This window comes from Hyaena hyaena, unplaced genomic scaffold (genome assembly GCF_003009895.1).
Source record: "Hyaena hyaena isolate Hyena2069 unplaced genomic scaffold, ASM300989v1 scaffold_182, whole genome shotgun sequence".
NCBI lineage: Eukaryota > Metazoa > Chordata > Mammalia > Carnivora > Hyaenidae > Hyaena > Hyaena hyaena.
The window spans coordinates 2,038,294-2,064,718 of record NW_024080814.1 but is presented as its reverse complement, the minus strand read 5'-3'; the positions used below and the strand labels follow the sequence as shown (position 1 = coordinate 2,064,718).

Sequence of the window (26,425 nt, the reverse complement as noted above, 5' to 3'; positions counted from 1 at the left end):
CGTAGTTTCCTAGTTGATTTTAACAGAACTAAATAGCAGTTACCACTTGTTGAATGGACTGTTAATTAATGTTTCATGCCTTCAAGAGTTATTTTCACCTTTTTTACCTCACCTGATTAGGAGGAGTATTTCTGAGTCCTTTTATTTTCCTTTTCCCCAAAAATGTAATTTAAAATAATAACTAATAATAACAATAAACATGGGGAGGAAATAACCTCACAGTTGCACCATATTTAGGTCTTATTTAGCACCAAAAACTTTATTGTCTTTAAAAACTAATAGGAGGAAGCCCCCCTCCCCAAGTTGATTCAATGTCCCTCACATTTAGAAAGGATGAGGGGGTTTTGATGAGTGAACAGTAAGGAGGGATTTGTATGAGCCACTACTGACTGCTCATTTCCCCACCTGGCCAACACTGATCAAACGACATCACCCATCGCAGTTAATTTTCCTATGCCTCACTTCCTCAACAAAGTAGGGATTAGACCGTAAATTTCTAAAGGGCAGAGACCGTATCTTATTTTATATACTTCCAGTTCCTACCTCAATAAAGGTTGTTGAGCTAAACTCAGTGGGGAGTAATACCTAGATTAGGGCAACCATTAATTGCAAGATCTGAAAGATTACATTGTACCAGTTCTTACTCCATTTCCACTCAGGAAATGAGTATTCGGATTGTTCTCTGGGTCTCTCCCTCCCTTACATCTTTATATGTGTTTCTGCGGGCTGGGCTCGGGGATTCCAAATAACTAGGAAAGAATAATGTACCAAACGTTGCCCTCCAGTTACAGACTAATCCTACTTGGGGACCAGATGCTTCTGTAAGAGAATGGACTGAAAAAAGGCAGAAGACGTGGTAGAGCGGCAGGGGGGTGCTACAGCATCTCTGGTGGCCGTTGACAGCCGAATGCACATCTCCTCCCAACTCTGCTCAGTGACTTCATGTCGACAGCAATGAAGGGTTTTTCCCTCCAATTTTAAGGATTCCTACAATAGAAAAGACTAAACTGCCTTGTGAGAAAATTACTGTTATTATATGTCATTATTACTTACAATAAACAGCTCTTCTATAGGAAACTTCAGTTGTCAGTGTGTCACTCTAGACCCCAAATTTTCAGATAAGCCTCATACCAGGTGTCAGCATTTAGAGGACTATGTTTTTAGCCTAGACCACCTGTTCTCAAAGTGTGGCTTCAGGACTAGCAGCCGCAGCAATACCAGCATTACCCGGGAATTTGTTAAAAATGCAAAAGTTTGGTCTCCACCACAGACCAATTGGACCATAAATTCTAGGGATGTTTTTACCAAGTCCTCTAAGTAATTCTGAACCACCGGCTTCAACTTTGTCTTACCATGAGGCCGTGGCAATGAGAATCCAGTAAAAATGCTTAAGTTATGCTAAAATATTCTCTCCCATCCTTCTGAAATCTTGATCCAGTAAACATCTCTTCGTAGATCCTCATGAAATGTTCTTTTATATATTATTTAAACCTCGGACACATGGTGTGTTAATCAACAACTCTCCTGAGTGAGACTGCATTCAACTGATAGACTGCAATGTGTTTATTATTTGTTGAAAATGATTTCTAATATTTGAACTTAAATCCTATTAAGTAGATGGAAATTCAGAGAAATTCTCTTAAGAAATATCTGGAGAAATACTTACAGTTCTGCTACATCTCTTGTTGATCAATTGTCTGTGCAAACATGAGAAGAGAGTTCATCTTGTTACTGTATTGATGGAATAGAAAGGGGAAAGTTGATTAACTTACAGAAATGCAGTCACATTTCAGGTCCACAGATGAGAAGGTGGGGGTGGAAGGAGAGAAACTTTGGAAGCATTTGACAGGGAAAAGCTCTATTCCCCAGACAGCCCTGTCAAGCAGCTCTGTCGACACCAAAAGGAAGAAAACAAATAAATCGGAGGCTGTGTGAATGTCACAAGACCAGCATATAACTACGTACGGCACGAGGAGAAGTAAATACCAATAATTCACACTCTCACGAAATGTTTTAGAGTCGTATCTTCTAGTTATGCCAGAAGGAAAAGGAAAAAAAAAAAAAAGCAATGTGTAGGTAAATTTCCAAAACACTGGTCCAGGACTCACCTTTTATTCATAGTGCCAACCCTTAAAAAGCAGGTACAATAGGGCTGCATAAGAAAAACAGAGAGAGTGTGTGACAAGACTCAGGACCCATCCATCTAGAAATGGATCTAACATTCAGAGAACATTTCATCTCCGTTTAACTTTCTAACCCACAAGGGAGAATGCAGCCTTCACTCTGAGCAGATGAAGAATATCTTTAGACAGAAGGTGGAATTTAGCACTTTGGTTTTCTCTTCATGCTAAACAAATTGTAGCCACGTGCATCCCCAAATCAATTTAAGACGATAGTAGTTGTCTTTTGTTCCCATTTAAAAAAATCATTCCAAGCTTTTCTTACTCACGTAACTCTCCATCTGGACATGAACCGACTTGACACGTTCCTGGAGCCTCGCTGCCCTCTCTACACTATTTTCCCCAATGCTACCCAGCTCCGATTTGGCTTTGTGCTCAGGGCCACCACCTGTCCACCCCAGGCCTGGGTGTCTGCTCCAACGAGTGCCTTCTTGAAAACCTTACATAACTGCTTTTTTCCTCTCCCGTGAGGCTCACCTCACCAAATCTAATGGCAGCTCTGGCCCAGAATCTAGGAATGTTGTTCTAGATAGACCTGGCGGGTCTCTCTGCTCATTAACATGAGCTCCTCCTCCCTGCCTGGGAAGTCAGAACGCCCTGTCTTTCTGGAGCGATCAGTGTCCCGCCAGCTCAGGAAACAAGACCCTTGGTCTGGCACGAGAAATCTGGTTACCTCCCCATGGCCACAAAGCCTTCAGTTTTAAGTTTCAACAAATACTACTCTTCTAAAAGGCGCTAAGCACCAATAAAACCTCTGATAAAGAAGTATTGTTCTAACGTGCAGATCTGTAGGGAAGAAAAGGAAGTCCCCTCCTCCGGAAACCCACTGAGCCCTAGCAGAAGGCTAAGAAATTAAAATGTGTTGGGTTTATCCAGGTTCTGTAGCAAATACGCTATACAAGGACCTCAAAATGAAATCCAAAAACCCAAGGGGATAATCACAATATTTAGACACGTTATGAAGTTGAAGCAAGATTATAAGGAGTATATTTGAGATGCTTTCTGTTCAAGAGTCAAAAGTTTTGCATAATTGGGTAACTTCCTTGGCTCTTTTCTGTTTTCACTAGACTCTCTCTGGATGGTCTAGCATCTCTGATGGTTTCAATTACTTTACATATGCTGATGACTAACAAGTGCTTGTCTGCAGCTCAGACCGCCTTTCTGAGCTCTAGGCCCCTGCGGTGAGCTTTGAATCCATGTGGGCATCATCATTTTCCACTCCCATTCTGCTCTTCCTCTTGTATCTTGTGTCTCCTTAAATATCAACACCATCCCCCTGGCAGCTCGAGTCAGGTAGCTGAGCACCTCCCTGACCCTCCGACCCCAACAGCCTTCACATCTGGTCGTTATTTAAGGCCCAAGGATTCTGCCTCCCTCGTGTCACTCAAATACGCCCACTCTCTCTCCCCACTGCTAGCCGAGCTCAAGCACTCATCATTTCTCCACAGATGCACAACGGCCTCCTAGCCAGTCTTCCCTTTCCAGTGCATTCTTCACAGCCTGAAGGACCATTCTAAAGGGCAAAGTCCATTCAAAGGCCCTAGATGGAAACAGAAGTCCTTTGTGACCTACCTCCTGGCCATCTCTGGAAGTACTTCTTGCACCTTCTCTTAACCTCTGCACTGGAGCTATGGGAGTCCTCCAGTGTTTACTCTGCACTTCTCCGTGCCTTTGTACGTACTGGTACTTTCTCGACCCTTCTTGACATCTCTTTCCTAACTAACTTCTGCTTATCCTTCCAAATCCATCTCCCTTCAGGAAGTGTCCCCAAGCCGCCTTTGGGTTACTCACCCCTCCTTGTGTATTATGGCAGATGAGGTCCTGGTACCTACATGGTATTCTAACTTCACGGTGCTCTCTTTCCCTACGGGACTGAGAGAGAGCTCCCTGAAGGCTGAGGCTCTGACTTTTCACCTCTCAGTTCCCAGAGCTGTGCAAAGGGTCTGGCTAGTGTATGTCCTCAAAAGAGTTCTGTCCGTTGACTATGAGAAATGCCCTAGAATGAGGTCCCTGGGCACCTTCTTGCTGGAAACTGGCCTAAATTAAAGCTACAAAGGAGTAGATACTACTAAAGCGGGAAAATGTGTTCAAGCAAGCAAGGCACAGAGGCAGATTTTTAAGACGCGGGTCAGTTAGGTCTGATTATTGGGATGTGTCTCTCGTAAAGACAAAGAGAAGAGTCCTGGCAAGTGCTAACTTCACAAGAGCCTCTAAGGATGAAGACAGCCACTTGGGAGAGAGCCCACCCCGTGCACCTGCACACAGACACTCACGGGGCATATAGGCACGTGCTGCGGGGTTTAACAATCCCCACAGAAGCAAGTTGAGGAGTCTCCGTGTGGTTTGTTGCCAAAGAACAAAAAAGGAGGTCTTTCCTCCATTGTTTCAGTTCTGTAAATTCTTAATGTAACAACACATAGTAAGTCCCTACAGCTCTTACCAAACTTCTACCTAATTTTTTAAAATGAACTTTTGTTTTAATGTTTGTTTGTTTTTTCTTTTAATTTCTGAGAGAGAGAGAGACAGCATGAGCAGGGAAGGGTCAGAGAGAGAGGGAGACACAGAATCTGAAGCAGGTTCCAGGCTCTGAGCTGGCTGTCAGCACAAAGCCCCACACGGGGCTCGAACACACGGTCTGCGAGATCATGACCTGAGCGAAGTTGGGTGCTTAACCGACTGAGCCACCCAGGCGCCCCTTAAAAATGAACTTTGAGAAAGATGTTCATCCCTGACTTGGAAATGTCAGCCGTGTTGTGGGCTGCACAAATAACTTAAGTGTCAGCCAGTCCTTTGCTGAAAAGTTGCCTTCCTGGGTCCTACCTGCTTTGTTTTCTGCCCAGATCTCTCCAGCCTGTGCCATGCTCATGTATTTTAATGCTGTTTCCCTCCACTGGGATTGTTACTTACTCTGAATTTATCAGCCGGTCCTAACGATGGAAGAGCCTGTCCTAAAGGAAGGCCTGGCTTTTGGCTCCACAGCCCAGTAGAAACCTGAACAGCTCTCAGCCTGAGAACTCACGGGGGCAAAAGCAAGTTACCTATTATGTAATCAAGGGGAGCCTAGATTAGAGGCATTACCCTAAAATGCTATGTTGACGTGTAAGTAAACAGTTCTACTACCCTGTGGCGTAAAGCTAGCGCTAGGGGTAGAAATTATTACCAAACAAGTCATTTGATGGCTTTGTAGGTGACACTCAGCTAGTCTTCCAACATCTAGGAAAATGGTGCTTAGCGGAAGATGCGATTCTGCTGCTTAGGGTTTCTATCCTCCAGTGCAACTTAGCAACATTTTAATGTTTCTGAAATTAAGTGTGAACACTTTGATTAGAAACGCTAAATCACATCTGCAAAACTCCAGGGCACTAAAACACAAAACAAAAACAAACAAGCAAACTCTGGTTTGACAAAGCAGTCGAGTATCTTCTGTCTCAAACTTGCCACTCCTCTTCCCAGCCTCCTCTCAGCCACACACGTCTCCTTCTTTCCTTCGTGGACACTCAGACACGCGGGGATCACTTCCGATCTCTCCCTTGCCACTGTCTTGTCAGTCATACACTAGGCAAGACCGACAGATTCGGCTAGGACCACACCTTGCCTCTCTGCCTCTTTCCCTGACTTGGTCTGCGTCATCTCAGCCCTGGCCCACCTGATACGTTAAATTCTGCTTCGATTAGTAAAACAATAATCCTAATGTGGGTTGGATGCCAACCCATCCAACGCCACTGCTCATTTTCCTGAAACATGATGTCTTGAATCACGCCATTTGTCTGATCAAAAATTTTCACAGGAGTCGCACTGCTCATGAAACCAATCCTGTATCCCTGGATTTTTAACACACCTTTCTGCTCTGTGTTTTATTATTTCAACTATGGGTATATGTTTACTACCTTCCCCCCGCAATGGTGCCATCCTACCTCTGTGCTGCTGCTTGTGCTATTTCACCCAAACCACCTCGTTTGAGTGCTGGTTTCATTATTCACTAGCTTTGTGCTTCTGTTTCCTCGTTTCTAATATGAGGACCATAACAGCGCCTGCTTCAGGGGGTTTTGTGATGATTGCATGAGGAATTCCATACAAAGCCCTTAGAAGATCGCCAGCACAAAGTAAGTAGTCGGTAAATGTTAGCGATCATCATCATCATTATCATCATCCTCTTCAAGGACCATTTCAAATCCACCCCTTTAGTGAAGTCTTTTTAAATTGCCCAACTCAATGTTATTTTTTCCTCTTTTTGTACTTCTCTGAATAGCATTTGACATGTAATGCCCTGCCTTAGAATAGCGTGTCCACTTATCTTGGCCTAGGCTGGACTATACACTTATTGAGGCTGAGGAGATTTATTCATCATTGTACACTCGAAAGGACCTTCTATAGCACCTGGCACATCAAAAAGACTTAATAAATACGGGCTAAATTGAAATAAATTGATTTTACCATCTTAAAAACCCTGTTCCTCGAGCCAAGAGAAAAATAACACATAAAGATAAGTAAATGAAATGAGCACCTGGATAACAAGGATGTTACTGGTGAAAGACACTGAGATTGATGTCATTAGAATGCACGACTTGCCCTGATAACATCCTTCCGTCCATGTTCTCCATTGCAGGTCTGCCTAGTGGCGTATCTTGGTTTGTTTATGCTTTGTGTCTCGTATCAAGTTGACGAAAGGACATGTATCCAGTTTGCTATGAAAGTAAGTTGTTATTTTTTTTCTCTTTCATCATCACATGGAAAAAAACACAAGTACGAAATAAAAGAATGACTTTTAAAGGGTTGCATATCAGATTATTCTAGAAATTGCATTTTGAGGCAGCCCCCAAAAATGGGTTGGGAGGGCATTCATCCAGACCCCAAAGGTAATGCTGATTTATTTTTTAAGTCTTAATTTCCTGCACTAGGTTGGCATAGATCACATAAAGTCAGTCTTTTAATGCCCTTACAAGGAATTTTGAAAATTCATCAGTTCAGCGAAACACTCGGTCAGGGAAAAGGTGTCTCTATTACTGCCCACTTCCATATCTTGGGGGTTTTTAGAGTATTTTAATAGGGAAGCAGCCGAAGTGTATTTCCTCTGGTAGGTGGGATCACTGAGACAGAAAAAGTACATTGGGTGCATCCAAATGATCTGTGCCAAGAGCCTGAGGGTATGGTGGGGGGAGGTAGGTGGGCGGGATATGCATGGTTTAACAAGCATGTGTGTGTGTGTGTGTGTGTGTGTGTGTGTGTGTCTTTCATGTGCATGTATTTTTTTTTCCTCCAGTTAAAGACAGTGCATTTGGTTGGAGCCACTTCAAGTACACAGCATTTTCACTGCACAGTATAATCGACTCCAAAGGAAAACACAGACACACCCTTTTAGAGTTTAGGGAGATAAAAACCCAACTCAGCAATCAGAGCTAGTAGAAATCAAATTCCTACATTTTCTTTCAACTACTTATACCAGAGAACAAAGTGTTTTCTGTAAATCAGTTTGTTGGGGTTTTTTTTTGTTTTTTGGTCCACTCACACTGTTTACTTTTCCTTTATAATCAACCACATAACATTCGGATACTTCTTTGTTCACAAGAAAGCATAACACATAGGAATAAGTCACTTCCATTATTTAGAAATTACAAAGAGGCAGAAAAGATGTTTTATATTCTAGTATGGTTGAAGTGGTTGACATAAAAAAGCCAAGTGCTTATATTATATGTATATATATTTAAATCATGTTGTAAAGGGTAATTAATGGAATAAAAATGCTCGGATTATATTAACTAGCCAAAAAAAGAGCTGTCTACACCAACTTTATGATGTGATCCTACAGAAATTAAAAAAAAAAATAGCTCTCAGTGCATAGAAAAAAATGGCTATCTGTGAGGAGTGGGACGATGGTAGCATTTTGTAGTTTTTTCTCTAATTCTGAAATGTTCTCCAATAGTTAGACATAACTTTCTAATTAAAAACATAACAGGCACCTGAGTGGCTCAGTTGGTTAACTGTCCAACTTCTGCTCAGGTAATGATCTCATAGTTGGTAAGTTCAAGCCCCACATCGGGCTCCGTGCTGATAGTGCAGAGCCTGCTTGGGATTCTTTTTATCTGCCGCTCCCTTGCTCTTGCTCTGTCTCTCTCTCTCAAAAAATAAATAAACTTTAAAAAAAAATGGATTCTTTTAAAAAAATTGATAGAATTTGGTGGATATACCTACATTTGGAAATTTTACTTTTCTGTCTGAGGGTGTTTCTTAAGAAGGCTAGATAGAGCAGACATCAGTCCATGTTTGCTTTTTTTGTAGAGGTCTCTCTGAACACAGCTAGGCTTCGTGAGGAATAAAAAAAAAAAAAAAAAAAAAAGCAAGGAAACCTAATAAGAAATGGCCTGTTAAATTACAGGAACCTCTTTCACTAGGTAAAAAGTGCTCTAAGCTAGGTTCATCAGCTTATGGGAAATGCCCTGGTTTCCCCTCCAGATGCCCCAGTAGAGGCCCCAAAGCCATCTCAACATCTGCACTTAAAATAAGGAGCAAGGACAAAAATAAAATAAAATAAAATAAAAAAGTCACTGCCAATGTCAGCCAGGCTGAGAATTCCCCACTAGGAAGATCTCAGTAGCCACCTTTTTTCCCCCACCTGTGACAGACATTGACAAATACGGAGGCACTTTTCTCTTCTCCTGAATGTGACCTTTGGTGATGCTTGCTGCCAGCTCTCTAAGGTGCCCGCTACGTTATCTTCAGGTCTAAAATGAGCTTCAGTCAATCTCCAGGTGTTCCAAAGGCACAACAGGTTACAGCAGACTTTCCTTGTGTTTCCACACCACTGGGGGGTGGGGAAGGAACGAAATGTATTTTCAGCTTGTGTTTCCCACTAGCCTTGCCGCATTTTACGGTAAGTGCCTACGTACGGAGACCCCGGCCTGAGCTTTGTTGGAGATTCTTATTTCCCTGCTGTTGAAGACCCAGATGGCCAGGGCCAGCGGTCAGGGGGTGCTAACTGCGTCTCTCTGCAGCCCGAGCACGCGCGCGCACACCCCTCCTTTATTCTCGGAGACAATAGCCACGGGACTGTCTTTTCCTCGGAGGCTCGCTCGGTCCTCTCTCCGGCAGCCCCGCGGCGCCACCGGCGCATTCCTGCCTTCTCCCCGGGGCTCTGCCGGCGGCCTTGGCGGGGCCGTTCGGCCTCGGATTGGGCCGCCGGCCTTTCCTCGTGGCCCTGTTTTCTCGGGGCTCACCTTGATGATTTGCAGAAACGTGTCCGGTTCATGTGCTTGCAAACGCTCCCGGGCACATTCCCCCAGGAGGGCATTTAAGGCGCAGTCGCCTCGCGCCCACAGCCAGGAGGCCCCTGGGCTGCTCCGCCGCCCCCTCCCGCGCGGCGAGCGGCGGCGGGGCCTCACCACCCCTGCCACCCGGGAAGGTAATTAAATCGAAGCCGAACCGCCCTCCTTCCGAAGTCACCGAGCGTTGAAGCTGCAGCCGGGTACCAATTAGAGGCAGCGAGCGAGCGGAGCCGCGCCTGGGCGCCGCTGTTACATAAGCTCCGGGGGCCTCGCGCCCCCCCCACCCCTCCTCCCCCCCCCCCCCCCCCCCCCCCCCCCCCCCCCCCCCCCCCCCCCCCCCCCCCCCCCCCCCCCCCCCCCCCCCCACCGCTGCCGAGCGCCAGACGCGCGGGCTGATACCCGCAAGACAAATGCGTCCCGAGCCCGGCTTTTATCAGGATATATTTGCTCGCATTCCCAAGGTCATCGTAAACATTTTCATTGATAGTTTATTCGTGCGGTGTAGGTAAAACAAGCCACTTGATTTTAAATTACAGATTCTAACCCAGAAGCTTGTTGCTGTCAGATGGATTAAAAGCCGTGAAGGGGGTGGGGTGGGGTGGCAGGAATGCCACAGCGTTGCAGATGTAGCCCGCAGGCTTGGGGGGGGGGTCGTCTATATTTATGTCTTAGAACGGATAAGAAATTTGATTCTGTGGCTCACTCCTGTTTACTTGGCCTGATGCTTTCAGAGTGGGAGATGCAGAATCACTATGTGTGAGCTATGCACCAACGAAAATGTATTCATATTCAAGGAGCTAAGGGGCAAGGCTTTTGTTTGTGCTCTGGAGGGCTCCTAGCATCTTTTAAGATGCTCAATTAAAACTGAGCAATCCCTGTGTTTGTGTAAATGTTTACATCTTTTCTACAAGCCAAGTCTGCATTGTTACTCCCACATGACAGAATAAGACAAAGCCAGTGAAGTTGATATCCTAAGAGTCTTGAGAACTGGCAGCTCTTTCGGTCTCTGGTAATTTGTTTATTGATTTCACAAATACTTAAACAGTGCTACTATGTACTAGACGCAGCACTAAGCCCATTACAGATATCAACTCTTTTGATCCTTATAATAATCCTATGACCGTAGGCTATTATGATCATCATTCCAAGTTTAAAGGCGAAGAAACCTACGTGTACAGGGGAATGATTAATTTGCTCCAGGTCCACAGCTCAGAAGGGGAGAATCAGGCTTCGAAAGCGGGCGGTCTGGTTCCCCTGTTTATGCTCATAACCATCACTTGGCTGTACACTTGTCAAATGTCTTGTGCAAATCTTTTAATATCTAAGCCGAGAGGAGATCTTTTAAAAATAGGCAAAATTTTGGGGTGCCTGGGTGGCTCAGTTGGTCAAACCTCTGACTTTGGCTCAGGTCATGATCTCAAAGTTCGTGGGTTCAAGTTTTGCTTCCGGCTCTGTGCTGACAGCTCAGAGTTTGGAGCCTACTTCAGATTGTGTCTCCCTCTCTCTTTGAGCCTTCCCTGCTCATGCTCTTTCTCTCTCTCTCTCTCTCTCACATATAATGAATAAATACTTAAAAACATAGGCAAAATTTTCATTCGGCAAATGGATTTTTGTGATTATGAGAGAATATTATTTTTGCAACCATTCGAATTATTTACAGACTGAGAAAATGAGGGATTATTGTCATTGCTTCAAGATACTGTCCCAGTGAATGTTATAGAAATCTGCTAAGAATGTACATGTGTGTTGGAGGTGGGAGGGTTATTACAAGACTTCCTCAGTTCCATCCACTGATGGCAATAGAATGTGCAGAGAAAACTCCAATTGGGGCCATTCTACTAAGCACATGACTCCCAGGTGGGAAATTATGCCTTTAATTTGGACCTTCCCTGCTGGTAAAGTCAACGATGTACCCATGTTCCCAAAGCAAATAGCTCCCAGGTCCATGCTGCCTGCACTGGGAACACAGTTACAGTGGATACACATGCATAACATCGCCAGCACAATTTAATCTGGATCTTGGTATCAGGAGTTTGAAGTCAATCGTCAGGCCTGAATATTTCAGAACAACCTAGAATATTTCAAATGTTCTGCTCCAATGGTCCCACAAAAACAAAAACTCCCAGTTTTTAGCCTAAGCACTGTCGTTTTTGCAGAAAATATGGCCACTGAAAATTTAGGGGCTAGGACCAAGGTGATGTGTTCAATATCACAAATTAATTATTTCCTTTTGAAATGCTTTAATGGTGCCCCTTTGTATTTATCGGCTTTTCTTCCTCCAAGGGAGGACTAAACATATTGAATAGAAGTTATGTCTATTGGGGCGCCTGGGTGGCTCAGGCAGTTAGGTGTCCAACTTCCGGCTCAGGTCAGGAACTCACAGTTGATGAGTTTGAGCCCTGCGGCAGGCTCTGTGCTGAGAGCTCAGAGCCTGGAGCCTGCTTTGGATTCTGTGTCTCCCTCTCTGTCTGCCCCTCCCCTCCCCTCTCAAGAATAAATAAACATTAAAAAAAAAAAACCCTGAAAATTACAATTAAAAAAAAGAAGTTATCCTTGTTATGGGAAACTGTTTCATGGATGAAAACACTTGAGTTCCATCTGATAATTCTTCTAGTGATTTGAAAAGGAAGAATAGTGTGTATGTGTTTACAGTATCTGCGACGAGGACATGCAAAGAATCCATGCACTCCTTGGCTTTGCAGTTCTGTTAAGACAAAATGGCTTTAACCAGTTCCACTGTCTTCCTGTGCCCTCGGTCAAGCTTTCAAGCAAACTAGACACATGAATAGAGCACCAACACACACACACACACACACACACACACACACACAAACCAGACTCAAGAAGGAAAAAAATACATTTTTAAGGATTCTATATTTAAGACTTGAAAACACTTGAAACGGTCACCGTGTGGAGAAAAACTCATTTGGAGGACTTTTGTACGCATATTTTATCATCTTGGATATATGTTTTTATTTTAAACTACATATTATTGGAAGTAGAGGGAGTGCATAATCTTTTCAGAGCTACTTTAATCTCGCCCTGGACATGAGTAGAACTAATCTTACTTTGGGAGTTCACATTCACCAGATCTGCCCTACGAACAACGCTGGACTATGGTAATGTACATCTCACACCAGGAACTCTGTTCGGTACACTAGCTCCGACAGTTCGGGACTCTCTTCCTTATCCAGACCCTCATAGGTGGGACCATTAAGAGAAACATTTCCAGTAGGTGAATGCAATCCCAAGAGCATTTCTTGTCCTGTAAGATGGTTTATATTGTGACTGTGTCAACATACACTCACAATGTTTGGTCAACATATTTCAGGTATAGGTGAAATGTCTCGTTCAGGGATTCCATGGTCCTTCAGCAGCAAAGTTGGAACTTGAACCAGACATTTCCATCACAAGACTATCACACTGGCCAACAGCGTTCAGTGAGTGCCTCAGCAGCTGAGGAGCCATTTAGACTTTTTTTTTTGTGCTCAGGAACTACATGGTTCGAGGTGGACTTGGGTTGAGACGTGCAGGTGATGAAGCTGACATCAAGTTATCTACCTTTGGAACCATAATTTTTTTTCTAGCAACCTCTTACTTGGGATCCTGGCATTCCTGGACACAGGTTGGCAACCACTATATTGACCACGGTCATTTTTATTAACCTGTATTGCTAGTTGGTCAGTCACTGCCAATTTTGGCCGGTACAGTGTTTTCATTGCAGAAATGCATTCTTTACTTCCTAGCCTTTTTGCAGTCTTCATATGAGCAGATTTTGAGGTCAAAACAATCACAGCATGCCTTTCAGGGACGGCTCTCATGTTTGAGATTCATCTGAAGTTTGCTACGTCCATATACAAGTATCCTGCCATCAAGCTAATATTGTTGGCTTGGTGTTTGAAAAGCAATCCACATCGGAATGGCAATCGAAAATACGATCAGGGCTTACAGATTGCTTCACTAACAAATCAACATGGAGCCATTCCTATGTCACGAGTCCTCCGTTACTGAGGCCGGAACAGCCCCGTCCTTCAGGGAACTTCCTGCCAGAGAAGAAAAAGACCAGCTTTTCTTAGTGAGTTTTGTCAACAGTCATCCACTGTGCTTTGTCACCAGAGGACTTTTCTTCTGCTTTCTTGCAGCTCTTGTACTTTCTGCTGAGTGCCCTGGGCTTGATGGTCTGCGTGCTGGCCGTGGCGTTCGCCGCCCACCACTATTCGCAGCTCACGCAGTTTACCTGCGGAACAGCCCCCGACGCCTGTCAGTGCAAGCTGCCCTCCTTGGAGCCGCTCAGCAGGACCTTTGTGTACAGGGATGTGACTGACTGTACCAGCATCACTGGCACGTTCAAACTGTTCTTACTCATCCAAATGGTTCTTAACTTGGTCTGTGGCCTTGTGTGCTTGGTGGCTTGTTTCGTGATGTGGAAACACAGGTACCAGGTCTTTTACGTGGGTGTTCGAATGTGCTCCCTAACAGCTTCTGAAAGCCAGCAGCAAAAGGTCTAAAATACGTGCCCAAAGGTGGGAGAGAAAACAGCACACTGACTAGCTGGGGTCAAAAAAGAAAAAGAAAAAAGAGAAAGAAAAGGAAGAAAAAAACCCTTTTGGCAATATCTAATATTCACTGTTGTAAATGACTATTTTTCTATTTTTCAGGAAATAAGAGCATTTCTTCAGGTTTCTATTGCATTTTTAAAAATTCTTATGGGGAAAATAAGATCCAAATTGACTTTGGGGCTTTAAAAGAACACTGACCGGGGAAAGAATGGCATACATCTATTTTTGCAGGCTGGAGTTTATTCCCAATACAGATTACCCCCACCCCTGCTTTCTGAAAGTAGAGCATTCCCATGAAAACTTCCGTAAACCAAAACGGTGTAAAGCTGTTTCGTAGAAGCAAAAATCCTCCGATTTCTTTCATTTGGCGACAGTGGGTGCTCATGTAGATAGTTCATAAAGCCAAATGGCATTAAGCAAACTTTCAGACAGCGGGGAAACCCTGTACTCATATTAGTCATTATTTATATCATCTTCTTTCCTGTTAGTTCAGTTTATAGCATGCACTGGCATTTCAGGCCCGCTTGCTAAATTTTGCAGTCGTTTCCAGAACTTCCCACCTCCTCCAATTCCCTTCACTGTGTCTTGGAGAAAGGCAGGGGCTGGGGGAAAAGCTGAGAAGCCAGGTTGACTTCTATCATTTTCCCCTGGTAGAGATGTCTTCAAGGCATGGAACAGCTTCAAGGAGCAGAGTAGAAAAAGAAGAGACTTTGCAAAGGCTAAATAATTATCAGCACCTGGGCTGGGGTGGAGGCCTTTTCTCCTCAGCTCCCGTAGCTTGGCTCTGTAAGTAGATCACTTACTAAATGCTTTAGATGATTGTCTGCTTCTCAATAATTGAAAGTTGGTGGTAGTTGTATTCTTAATGATGTAGAAGGCTTAAAAATAATTATATTATGCTTCTATTCTATCATCTAAAACAAATCATTAAAACTAATTTCTACCTAATTGTTAATTATAATTATGCTCAGAAGCCTACTTAATGAGCCCTGTCTGTGCTTATGTAGCACCATTGGTATTAGGAGAAATTACTCTCACAAGAGAGAAGGCTTAAAGATTCTTTCTTCTGAAAGCCAAGCTTTACAAGGGAGAAGAAAAAAACTTTTTTCTTATTAACAGCTCAGGTTAAAAATACTCATTTAGACAAAAACAAGAGCGTTTGTAATGGGAAATGTTTATACAAATAGCACATTTGTGATACGTTCTAAAGTATCTCTCTTGGCAGCTAAGTACTTTGGAGGAAGACTGGGTAGTGCCAGTGTGTTCCATTCACAAAAGTGTGTCTGATATGTAATCCCATTATTGATATTTATACGCAGTCAACCTAGAGACTTAAACTAATGTTTTGATGTCCTTATTTGAACAAATGCCCATTGACTTGGAAGGTAATTTTTATTTTGTTTTGTGTTTAAGTTACCGTGACTTAAAAAAGCACAAGTACCCTAGGGTGGGAGTCTTATTATTTGGTTCTGAACACTATCAGTGTTTCAAGGAAGGAGCTCAGAATGCAAATTCATGCAGCCTAAATGTTATCAAGGTCTTTATTAGCATGCTCTATTGAAGTCAGACATTCAAGGTAATAATTGAGATGAATTTGCCTCTCCACATCGCCTATTGATAGTCATGAAATTCTACCCTAAAAGAAAATCATTTTCTTGTGTGCCTTAGAAAATAGTTGAACAATTCCACTGGTTGCGACAACAGTGTCAGTTTCTACACAATATAAATATCCAAATAAAAAGAAAAACACGAAGTCAGTTGGAGAATTGTAAATAGCTTTTATGTCCTCCAGATAAAACACCTGATTAACAGATGTTAAAACCTTTTTTGTATGTATTGACTTGCTTTAAAAATGGCCTTCCTACCCTCCAGCTCAGGCCAAGAACTCACACTGGAGGGCTTAGTGGATGACTCTGGGGCAGGTTTGTTCACACACAAAAACTATACTGAGAGAATGCCAAGCATCCTGATCATGACCTGAAAAAAAAAAAAAAAAGCAATAACTGAATCCATTCTGATTTGGACAGTTTCTGACATAAGGAAGAAAATGACAGAGACTGTTGTAGGCCGTTCTGTAAAGAGTGAGAAACTGATGATTTAATGCTAATTGCTATGAATCAGGTACCATGGGAAGCACACCCTGAATTCCTTTAACATTTTTTTATAGCAAACACTCCAGGTTTTATATTAGAAAATTAAAATTCTACACATCACTAAGGTGCTCAGTGCTTTACAAACGATTCACAGGGTATTTCAAAAGGTAGAATAACTTTAGCTTATATGCTTTCTTTTTCTAAATAATGCAACCAGGAAGGGCTGACACAATAAGTTTGATAATAATCAAGATAGAATATGTGTGTGTGTATATACATATTTGTATACACACATATGTATAGGGGATTTTGCTATTGTGTAATTAAATCATTCTTAAATCTTCAAAGGAAAAACAATAATCATAAGTGAAGGAACAAATAAATAAAGAAGTAAAAAAAAAAAACAAGAGAAGATTTCTGTGCTGTGAACTCACTGAGTATTGATACACGTTAAGAATTGTGTTGCATGAATAACAAACTGCTTTATGCTGGATTTAAAGTATTTTGAGGTTGTGTTTTGCAAATATTGAAGTTACAATAACCGGCAACAGAAAAGGAACAGATACACAGCTTTACACTTAGCAAAATGTTACATTTAAAATCTGACAAGGAGCCAAGATGGTGACTCTCTCTTCTAAACCATAAAACAGTAAGATTTGCGCAATTCTCCTCCTCTTCCACCTCCTTCAGGAGAATTAAATGAATCAAGACTTTGGAAAGAGGGAAATCTGCCGCGACTTGGCAGTACTTGAAATTGGAGGAATACAGCAGCCTAAATGTACAGACTTTGTAACGGAGCCCACTCGATCGGTCTGTGCCTTCACGTGACCACCATCTGTGCCTCCCTCGCTCCGTCCAAATTTGTGGAGGCAGCTCCTTGGAGCCAAGCCTAAAAATATAGCTACGCCAGGCCCTAGAAACTGTAGTCAAGTAACAGGCCTGACTTTTTTCTCTCTTTGAATTAAACGTCTATATGATCTCTTTTGAGGGGTTTCCAGACGCAATGGCCGTGCGTTCTGACAGCGAGAGCCCATTGTGTGTGTGTTTTCTATTCACGGGCAGGACATCAGGATCTCTTAATATTCTTGTACTTCTCCTCTTGCATGCACTGTATCTGGAATATGTTTCTAGATTTCTAGTAAAAGGTGGGGTAGAGGGTAGCCAAGGAAGGTTCTGAACCATGGAGCGGTGATTTAATCAGGAACAAACTTACAAGTTGCCCTGAAAACCAGTCATATCCCATCATGAAGCATAACTTTACATTTGCTAGTAATTGCCTCTCAACTATCGCCATGAAGCCGTTAATTTCTGTAAATCATGCTGGCTATCAGTTTTTACTATACGCAGAGAACTCTGTCATGATTTTAGATGTACACTGAACATTCAGGACAGTGTGAAAGACAGCTGATGGCCAAATATATTGACTCACGGTGGAAACATTTGTTTCGATGAAGGCTCAGTGTTTCAGGCTGTGCAATGAATGCCTTGATTCTTTTCTTCTGATGTTCTCGATTATCTCCTTGATGATCTCAAATGATTATCCCCTTCAGAAATATCGGTCTGCATTTTGGTGTTGTGATTTCATTTTCCTGCCGTTGATGAAATAGTGAATAGAAAACAAAGTGCTTTCTACAGGTATGAAGTGGTTGTTTTTAAAGGAGAGGCATATATGCAGATTTTCTTTGTTAATAAAATTTTCATAATCTCCGGAAACACCGTGTTTGGATGTGCTTTGAAGTACGCTGTACATGAACTTGTGTACAGAAAAACCTCTCAGGTTAGTGTTTACTTCCAAAACCAGGTTTTGAAATAGATGAGAACGAATATTCATTTTGACTCCTCCGTTCCAGGTACTGTCTCTATTTTGGTACCTGCCCCCACTGTGGAAGTCAAGGTTATAAACGCTCCCCAGGCCTGAGCTGAGAAAAGATCTTGCAAAAAGTACTTGGAATGCTGATTCTTAATTTATATCTATTAATGTCAAGTAAAGCTTGGCCTAGAGAAAGGAATACACGTTTGAGTGCCGCACATTCAATCATATTCTACATTTAATTACACAGAAAAACACACGGCCTAATTCCATTTCAAATCCGAATGCAGGGACTCCTTATGAACTCTGAGGCAATTTAAATAGTTGATTATACAGTAAAATGCGGTGGTTCCTTCTGTTTAATTTAGTTAGAAAAGCTTGTAGAGTGTGAAAAGAAAGGAATCATGACTTAGCATACACTCTCCGGGGTGGATTTCCTATCCTTAGTGTTAGGGCTGCAGGTCCCAAGGGGTGGAACTCTGACTGCCACTTTCTGGCTGTGTGACTTTAGACACACCATTTCATGTTAGCTTCCTCGTTCGTACAGGGAAGAAAAACATTAACTGCCTCACAGTATCATGGGGAAGGTTACATGAAATAGCACTTAGGAAAGTAACCGGCTCTGAGACAGCTTAATGAACATTTGGATTCTTCCGTCCTTAGCTGGGTTCTGCTTGGCTTTGATGCTTCTCATCGATGCAGGCTCCACTCCCCATATCCAGCTGGAAAAATGGCTCTGCTTTCCTCTCCCCTTTGGTGACTCCCTTTTTTATAAACCAGGAACATTATCAAAGGGACATCCAGCAGAAATTCGGCATTTTTCTTTAATTAGGCTCCACGCCCAGCGTGGACTCAGGACCCTGGGATCAAGACCTGAGCTGAGATCAAGAGTTGGATGCTGAACTGACTGAGCCACCCAGGCACCCCAGAAATTCTGCTTTTAAAGTAAGATAGCACCAACTCTTATTGATGATAGTGCATAGAATTATGGGCTGGCGGGATTCCTATTTGTTGGTTTACACATCTGGATGTTTCCCAATTGTGGCCATCTTTTCTCGGTTCCTCCCCCAGGAAGACTTACAAGCTGAGGCATTTCTTCTGATTTTCATGTCACTTTGAATTTAGTTTGATAGAAGTGGGTTTAACCCCAACATTTGCAAATGAAACTTCATTGAGCTCTGGTACATTATCAGTCCCTTATATTTTAGGTTGTGATGTACAACCCCTCATTTACTTAAGAACCAACCATCAACCACCTTTGATATGCTTGACTCTGTGGGCATCTCATTCAAGAGTCATAAAAAGGTCTATTTTTGAGCATAGTCAGCAAATAACAACTGTAGCTTCATTCTCTGTGAAAACGCTCATATACATCTTCAAACTTGTGGCATGTGATTGAAATGATACAACCAGAAATCTACATTTTCCCTTGATAGAGTCTATCTTTATAGCTCATAATAAATTATTATATTTATATTAAATTATTTTTTATTTGACACACTCATCTTTTATACATATTAGTCTTTATGAAGTACAGGATTAATGTTGGCTATTTTACTTTTAAAATTCAGATTGTAAGCAAATAAAAATGAAACTAATGTATGGGGGTGCCATCTTGAAGACAGCAACTCAATCTTTCATTTCTTTCCAACAAGTATTTATATATGTTTATTGCTTCCTTCCAAAGCATAGGTTCTGAGAGGAAGTCTCTTTTGTTGTTGTTTGGGAAGGTCGTCAGGAAGATCCTTTAATCAAAGGTACATGGGACATATACTCATCTGTTATTCTTGGGCAAAAGCAGATACGGGGCCATAATCCAGATTTCAACAGAGACACGAAGCCCTATGTTTAACAAGGCTCTCTGGCGGGGGCAGGAGGGAGGGGTGCGGAGCCCTTAAGAGGAGCCCGTGGCACGTCCTGACCCTTCCATAGAAGTCGGCCGGAGAAGAAGGTGGAGGCCTCTGAGATGCGGCCGGGCCCTCCTGGCTGCTGGCAGAAATTGTGGCGCAGGCGTGGCTAATGCCTGATGAGGGAGCTGAACGATGAGATACCGTGGGCAGCGTGAGGGTCTCGAAAGCTGGAGGTTGAGGACTATGTCTCTCTCTCTCTGGATCAGGTGCTCTGCTTATGCTGACCTTCTACCCAGACACCTGGTCTCAGACGCCGGCACCGGGTTGTCCTGCCTGGCCTGAGATGACTGTAGAGGCCACGAGGATGAGTCTCAAGGACCACAGCGGCCCGTGGCACTTCTGGCCAGAGAAGATGACCGCCATCTCATGCCATCCACTCCCAGCTGGCTCTCCTACATCTTCCTACTAATGTTCTAATGGACTGTTGGTGACCCAGCCACCAACAGGCTTGAAAGTGGTGTGCTGGCCACCGTGAATTAGCAGAGATGCAGGAAATAGAGTCTGAAAGTTATGTGACTAAAGTTGTCACTGGCCTCAGTGGAAATTCTCTTTCACTCACGATAGAATTCACGTACTCTTACAAAATAACCAACGATCCCTCAGGTACCTTTATGGGCATGAGCAGACTTTTAAGTTTTTATTAATTTTTTTTTCTCAATTGCAACAAGAGTGACTATACGACTGAAAAAAGAGAGAGATCATTTTACTATTCAGAAGCTTGGGACCAGGGACACTGAACGTGGCTATTAAACTAACGGCTGGGAACCTGTACTCAGGCAAATACGGAGAGGAGTGACATCATAAGTATATTTGGGTTCTGGATGAGGCGACCACAAGTGAAACCCTGGATGCCAGTTGTCCTTGTCTGGGTTAGAGTAGGAACAGCCATCCTGGTGCCAGCCTCACACCCACCCACCATCAGATATGTAAATTGCTTTGGACAGGGGCGCCTGGGGGCTCAGTCAGTTAAAGAATGCGACTTCGGCTCAGGTCATGATCTCATGGTTCGTGAGTTCGAGCCCCGCATCGGGCTCTGTGCTGCCAGCTCAGAGCCTGGAGCCTGCTTCGGATTCTGTGTCTCCCTCTCTCTCTGCCCTTCCCCTGCTTGCACTCTCTCTCTCTCTCTTTCAAAAATACATTTAAAAATTTTTAAAAATTGCTTTGGACCGTTTTGGATAAAATGACCAACAAGGTCATTCTCTGCTCTTCCAGAGAAGAGACTGCTGCCCCTCCCCCACCTCATCCCGCAGCCAAATCTGCCCCTCTCCCATCCCCTGTCCCATTTCTATGACACTCACACGACTCAGGTATCCTACCTCAGCTGCTGGGGGTTAAAACCTTAAATACGGAGATCGCTGTAAACATTATTTTCATTTGCATACGATACTCCTAAAGATCAGAAAGCATCATGAAGCATGATGCCAGGGCAGGGACACCTGCCCACTAGTCCTTCAAACTCAGCCATGTAGGTAGCCACCTACTCTGTCTGACCAGAAGCGTCATAGTTACAGAGCTGGTGGGACTTGGAGAACATTTCCCATTAGCCTCAGCTCTGGCTGTGGCTTGGGAGCCTGTGTGGGTCTGCAGCTGCTGGTTACAGCTGAGCAAATCTCTGCTCAATCTGGTTGGAGGGAAGCCTCCAGAAGTCTAAGGGAAGGGGTTTTCCCTCCTACAAGTTCAGAGAGCATTTTACTGGGAAAGGCAGAATGAGTTTAAGAGGAAAAAAAACAAACAAACAGGAAGAATTCATGCAGAACCTCTTTGCCCCCAGTGTCTAGCTCCCTGGACGTTACTTGTGACAGCTCACCAGGGTTGACTGACTTTTCGCAGACCCCCAGGCTTCTCTGTTCATCCCACACAGAACACCCTCAGAGACTGGCTTGGCTTCACACTGCTGCCCAGAAGAGGACGTGTCAGGCAATAAGCAAGAAAAATGTTCATTTCTGGTTGAAAAAGTCCCAAATTGTAACTAAACGGGGAGATCTTTTTTTTTTTTTTTTTTTTAATTTCCAAAATGTGCTTTTCCCCCAGAGTCCTTGAGCACAGACCCGCGGTTTTCTCTCTCCTGGGTTTTACAGTCTATCCGCCTCAAGCCAAGAGACTTGGCTCTGCTCCCCCTGAGTCAGAGTCTCGGCTGGTAGCTGAACCCAGGAAGCTCTGGCCCCACAGCTCTCCCTGGAACCACCAGACCACACAGCCTCCTGTGCTCAGTCCCTTGGCTGGGTATCCTGCCTCCTCTTTGTTTGGAAAGCGATGTCTTACGTAACTGCGCAACCTACTAAATGCTCCATTGTCTTCCACTTGGGAGAGCTCAAAATAACCCATTAGTGACTTACGACTTATCGCCAAGATAGAATCTATTACCCACAGCCCCACAGCCCCCACGGAGCGAGCCTCACCTATCTTACTTAGATCAATCATCAACAAAGAGACATAATGACTGTTGTCTTTGGGGGAATCATAAGTTTAGGACAAGGTACAGGAAACACAAAGCCTAGTTTATCTATAGGTCACAGCGCTTTGCTCAAGCACCACATGAAAGTCATTTGCAATTCAAGATTGAGACAGGCATCAACAATTCTGATCTGCTGATCCTTTTACTAATCTGATTTTGATAAACAGCTGATGAAAATGGAAGGTGTCTGGTCACCAGAGGAGACATACCCAGGCAGGGAAATCAGTTTCTCTTACCTCACCGGGCAGGGATTTATTTCGAAGTTCCTGTTAACAGTCCACAATGCCAAGAGCTGTGATCCCCACCCTGGACTGCAAGAGCCTTCTAAGCAGAATACAGAAACCCACTGGGTAAGGTCTTCTCCTCCGTCTTTATTTTCTATGAATCTCTGATTAGCCCAGTTGGGAATTCTAGTAATTACTTAAGCTGGCAACTCTGGAAAAAAATATATCTCTTAGGATTCAATTAAAAATGAAAAGAACCTCTGTCTGCGTGGTGTTGCCAAGGAGTTTTCACTGTCTGAGGCAGGGGTGTAGACCCCGATGAATAAAACACTCTGCATTAGGTGACATTTCCATCTGGTTCTCCTGCCAGAGCAGCTCTGGGGAGAGAAGCTGGAGAGAATTGGGGGCCAGCCTTCTCCAGCCTACTCTCTTCCTCATGGATCTCTCAGTCTTTCTAGGATCCCTAAAGACTCTCACTTCTTTCTTTCTGCAGCAGACATTTTTTCATCTGGGACCAGCTACGTGATTAGTTTCAGGTGGAGGCACATTTCTTTCCCTGCTCAGTGACATGTGAGTCTCCAGCAGAGCTTTCAAAAAGGGTCCCTGAACTTGGTCCAGTGCAGCCATCTCCATCCACCTTGTGAAGCATACCTAAGTAGCGTGGAGAGAAAAGGTGAAGGGCCATCTCCCGGTGCTGTGGCTGCCCCCACCGCTTCCCTTAATGCCACAGTACCACGTGCCAATCTGCCAGGTTCCATGTACGGATCTCTGTACAGCAGTGGCCAAACTGGCCGGTAAGAAATTTTGCTGCGCTGAGTTTTGTGGCACATGTGGCTCACGTCTCATCCTGTTCAGCTCATTGAGGTAGAAAAAGCTGAAAGTACAAGGGAGCTTCCATTCTGGCTTTCCAAGGGTGATTTCCACAAGGAGCGCCAAAGCCCAAGCTTCTTGCAGAAGCTACTTGCCCACATTACAGGGCAACATTTTAAGGTAATTGGGGTACCACGCCAGCTTTGAAATAATAAGAATACGAATAAATCTTCTTTGGTCTCCTATTTCCAGGAGACAAGGTGGAGAGCAAGTCCACCTCAAATGAAAAAATTGGAAAGTTTTCATTTTATTTGCATACAATCTGCATTCAAAAATGGGTAGGCACTCTTTATACTGTAAGAACATAGCTCATGAAAGTGTTATTACAAATCCATTTTTCTTTTAAATGCTACCTTGCTATGTAGAAAGGATTTAGAATAGACATTAAGGAGAAATTCCTAACGACGAATGTGTAAAGTATGGAAGAAATTACCAACGGAACTTGTAGAATCCCTATCTCAATCTCAATAGCATATTAAACAATTTTATCTAAAGTTATTAATAAATAGTACACAACACTTTTCTTAGAATGGCTTCATCCAAACCCAACCTAAAGGCTATAAGGAAAAAATTCTTCCAACTGGAATTCATGAGGATTTAGCAAACCAACAGACTTCTAATTGTGTTGCCGTCTTTTCCGACATGTCCCTTTGCCTCTTCTACGTCTAAAAATACTTCTGGCTTAAGAATTTTGGAGACAGAGTCAAAAATAGGGACGTTAAGGGACTGTAGAAAGTAAAATTGAAATATCAATTAATTATCACTTCAAGTTAGCAATCAAGATAAAATTTAAATTAAAATTATTTAATAATGGACTATTTGTTTTAAGCATATACATGAACATAATATGCAAAAACATGGTCCTCGTTAATTGGATTTGGGAAGTCTCTGAATGATATTCTTAGGACCCTTTGAATTCAGTCTTGATATGTATATTTGAGAGTCCGTATATTATGACCTACGAGAGTCTGGTTTTGGAACCATACTTGAATCTCGAATTCCAGTATGGCCTTGGGCAAACCACCTGCTCTTTCTGTGCCTTCCTGCCTCAGTTTCTTTGTCTGAAGGATAATCATAGGGTATTTGTGAAGAGTGAATGAATAAATGGATGATTATCTGTAATGGATTTAGAACAGTGCCTATGATCAATGCTTTTTAAGTGGTTCGTTTTGAGTATAAACTGTCAGCAAATTGAAATTCAGTGGCACATTAGGACACCAGGAAAACTGGTGGCCTCTAAAATTTCTAGAGTCTAGGATGCCTGGGTGGCTCAGGTGGTTGAGCGTCTAACTTTGGCTCAGGTCATGGTCTCACAGTTCGTGGGTTCAAGCCCTGCATCGGGCTCTGTGCTGACAGCTAGCTCAGAGCCTGGAGCCTGTTTCAGATTCTGTGTCTCCCTCTCTCTCTGACCCTCCCCTGTTCACACTGTCTCTCTCTTTCTCTCAGAGACATTTAAAAAAATTTGTTACAAATTTAAACATTTTAAAAAATTAAAAAAATAAAATAAAATTTCTAGAGCAAAGCACCTTGAAGAAACACACAAATTAATAGTCTTTGTATTCTAGAGCTTAACTACAAAATAGCAATCCCTCTGCCTCTTGTAAACATGGGAAGTACAAGATAGATGCTTCTCTTGTATCTGTTGCACCACCATGATCTCTACTCAGTTGACAGACTGGAGCAGGGCTTCAAAGTGCTGGCATCTGGGAGTCCCGAGGCTCACCGACCTGGGGTAGTGACATGCCAGGGCCAGAATAAGACTTTTAGGGCCCAGAGCCATCCTGTGGGCCTCTTCCCTACTCTCACTGATATAGGCAACTCCAGGTTGTAATAAATACTTCATGTAGCCTTTGAAAGAGTGAAAAAGTAATAAAGAGCTTTGAGTAGTGGGCAAGGCACACTGGGAAAGGGCAAGCTCACCATTTCTGCTTTGTAGACCCTGGCAGGTTTATGAAGTAAACAGATCCATGTGACTTCAAACCTAGCTGGCACAGTCATTTTCTTCCTACCATCCACCAGCTGAACCCCTACCCACTATTGGTGACCCAGGCTCCAATGTAGGGGTTGGATTTTGGCAAAGTGCTTGCAGGGACCTCTGTGTGAAAACAAAGAGTTTGATAGCAAATTGGGATCCTTGCATTTTATAGATCCACGTCCAAATATCCAAGATCAGTACTGGAATCCAAGAGACAAAACCTGCAGAAGACTTTTCCAAAGCTGTTCTCACCAGGACCACACTGTCTGGGCCAGAGGCCCTTTGGGCTGGCCCCAGAAGTGGGCTCAAAATGCAAGCCTCCTCTGTCCCCAGCTAAATGCAGAGTTCTATAAATTGACATCTTGGGTACTCTGAAGAACTAAGATAGACGAGATTTAGATTCACAGCATGCCTGTGAATTAAAAATAGAAATTAAATACAGGCATGAGCAAACTATCCTGTTGGAGGAGAGGTGACTTTCTTGCCTTAAGGAGAAATGTACTGGGATCTCATCGGACCACGAGCAGACACTCCAAGCCACATCCATTGCTTTGACAGTCGTAGAACTCTGACGTCAAAAGAGAGACGTGGCCCACACCACACTTGACCCCCTAACCATCTCCCCTTCTGCCCCAAGTTTATTCTCTTCCTCTGCTTTTCTTTCATGCTGAGAAGGAAACACCACAAGGACATGGGGGGGGGGGAGGCAGCTGGGGGAGGAGGAGGGACCAAGGAGACATTAGCATAAAAGCCCTTGGATATCTGCCAGCAGAGCTTTGTACTCTTTCCTCCAATAACACAAAAGCAGTTCTGGATGAAAAAGAGTCAGAAGGTCAGAGTGACTAAACACATTAGGTACTCCAAGGCAAGCACCAGGGTTGCGTGGAAACCTGGGGTTACTAAAGCTTCCTGTGCTCTTTCGTAAGAGGAATTAAGCATCAGGTGGGTTTTTGAGTGAAATTATCAGATTTTTGAATGGTTTTTAGAGATCTTATTTCTCTGCCACTGCCAGATTATACTCCCATTCACGCTCAAAGGCTGTGCATTGGTCTCCAAATGTAGTCATGGGTCTTGACATAAAACAAAAGGG

The 26,425-nt window shown here is 43.4% G+C and overlaps 1 protein-coding gene across 6 annotated transcripts in view; it reads left to right on the top strand.

Annotated features, from left to right (window-relative positions):
* Positions 1-17,804, top strand: part of SSPN (sarcospan) — a 114,970-nt gene extending 97,166 nt beyond the window's left edge. For 5 of the 6 annotated variants that reach the window (XM_039240810.1, XM_039240809.1, XM_039240808.1 and 2 more), the window contains 2 exons: positions 6,787-6,873; positions 13,582-17,804. In XM_039240810.1, coding sequence (XP_039096741.1) covers positions 6,817-6,873; positions 13,582-13,947 — 423 coding nt within the window. In that variant the 5' untranslated portion in view covers positions 6,787-6,816 and the 3' untranslated portion in view covers positions 13,948-17,804. Of the gene's footprint in view, positions 1-6,252; positions 6,284-6,786; positions 6,874-13,581 lie in introns of those variants that run through there. The other variant, XM_039240812.1, reaches the window with a different exon arrangement.
* Positions 17,805-26,425: the final 8,621 nt, after the last annotated feature.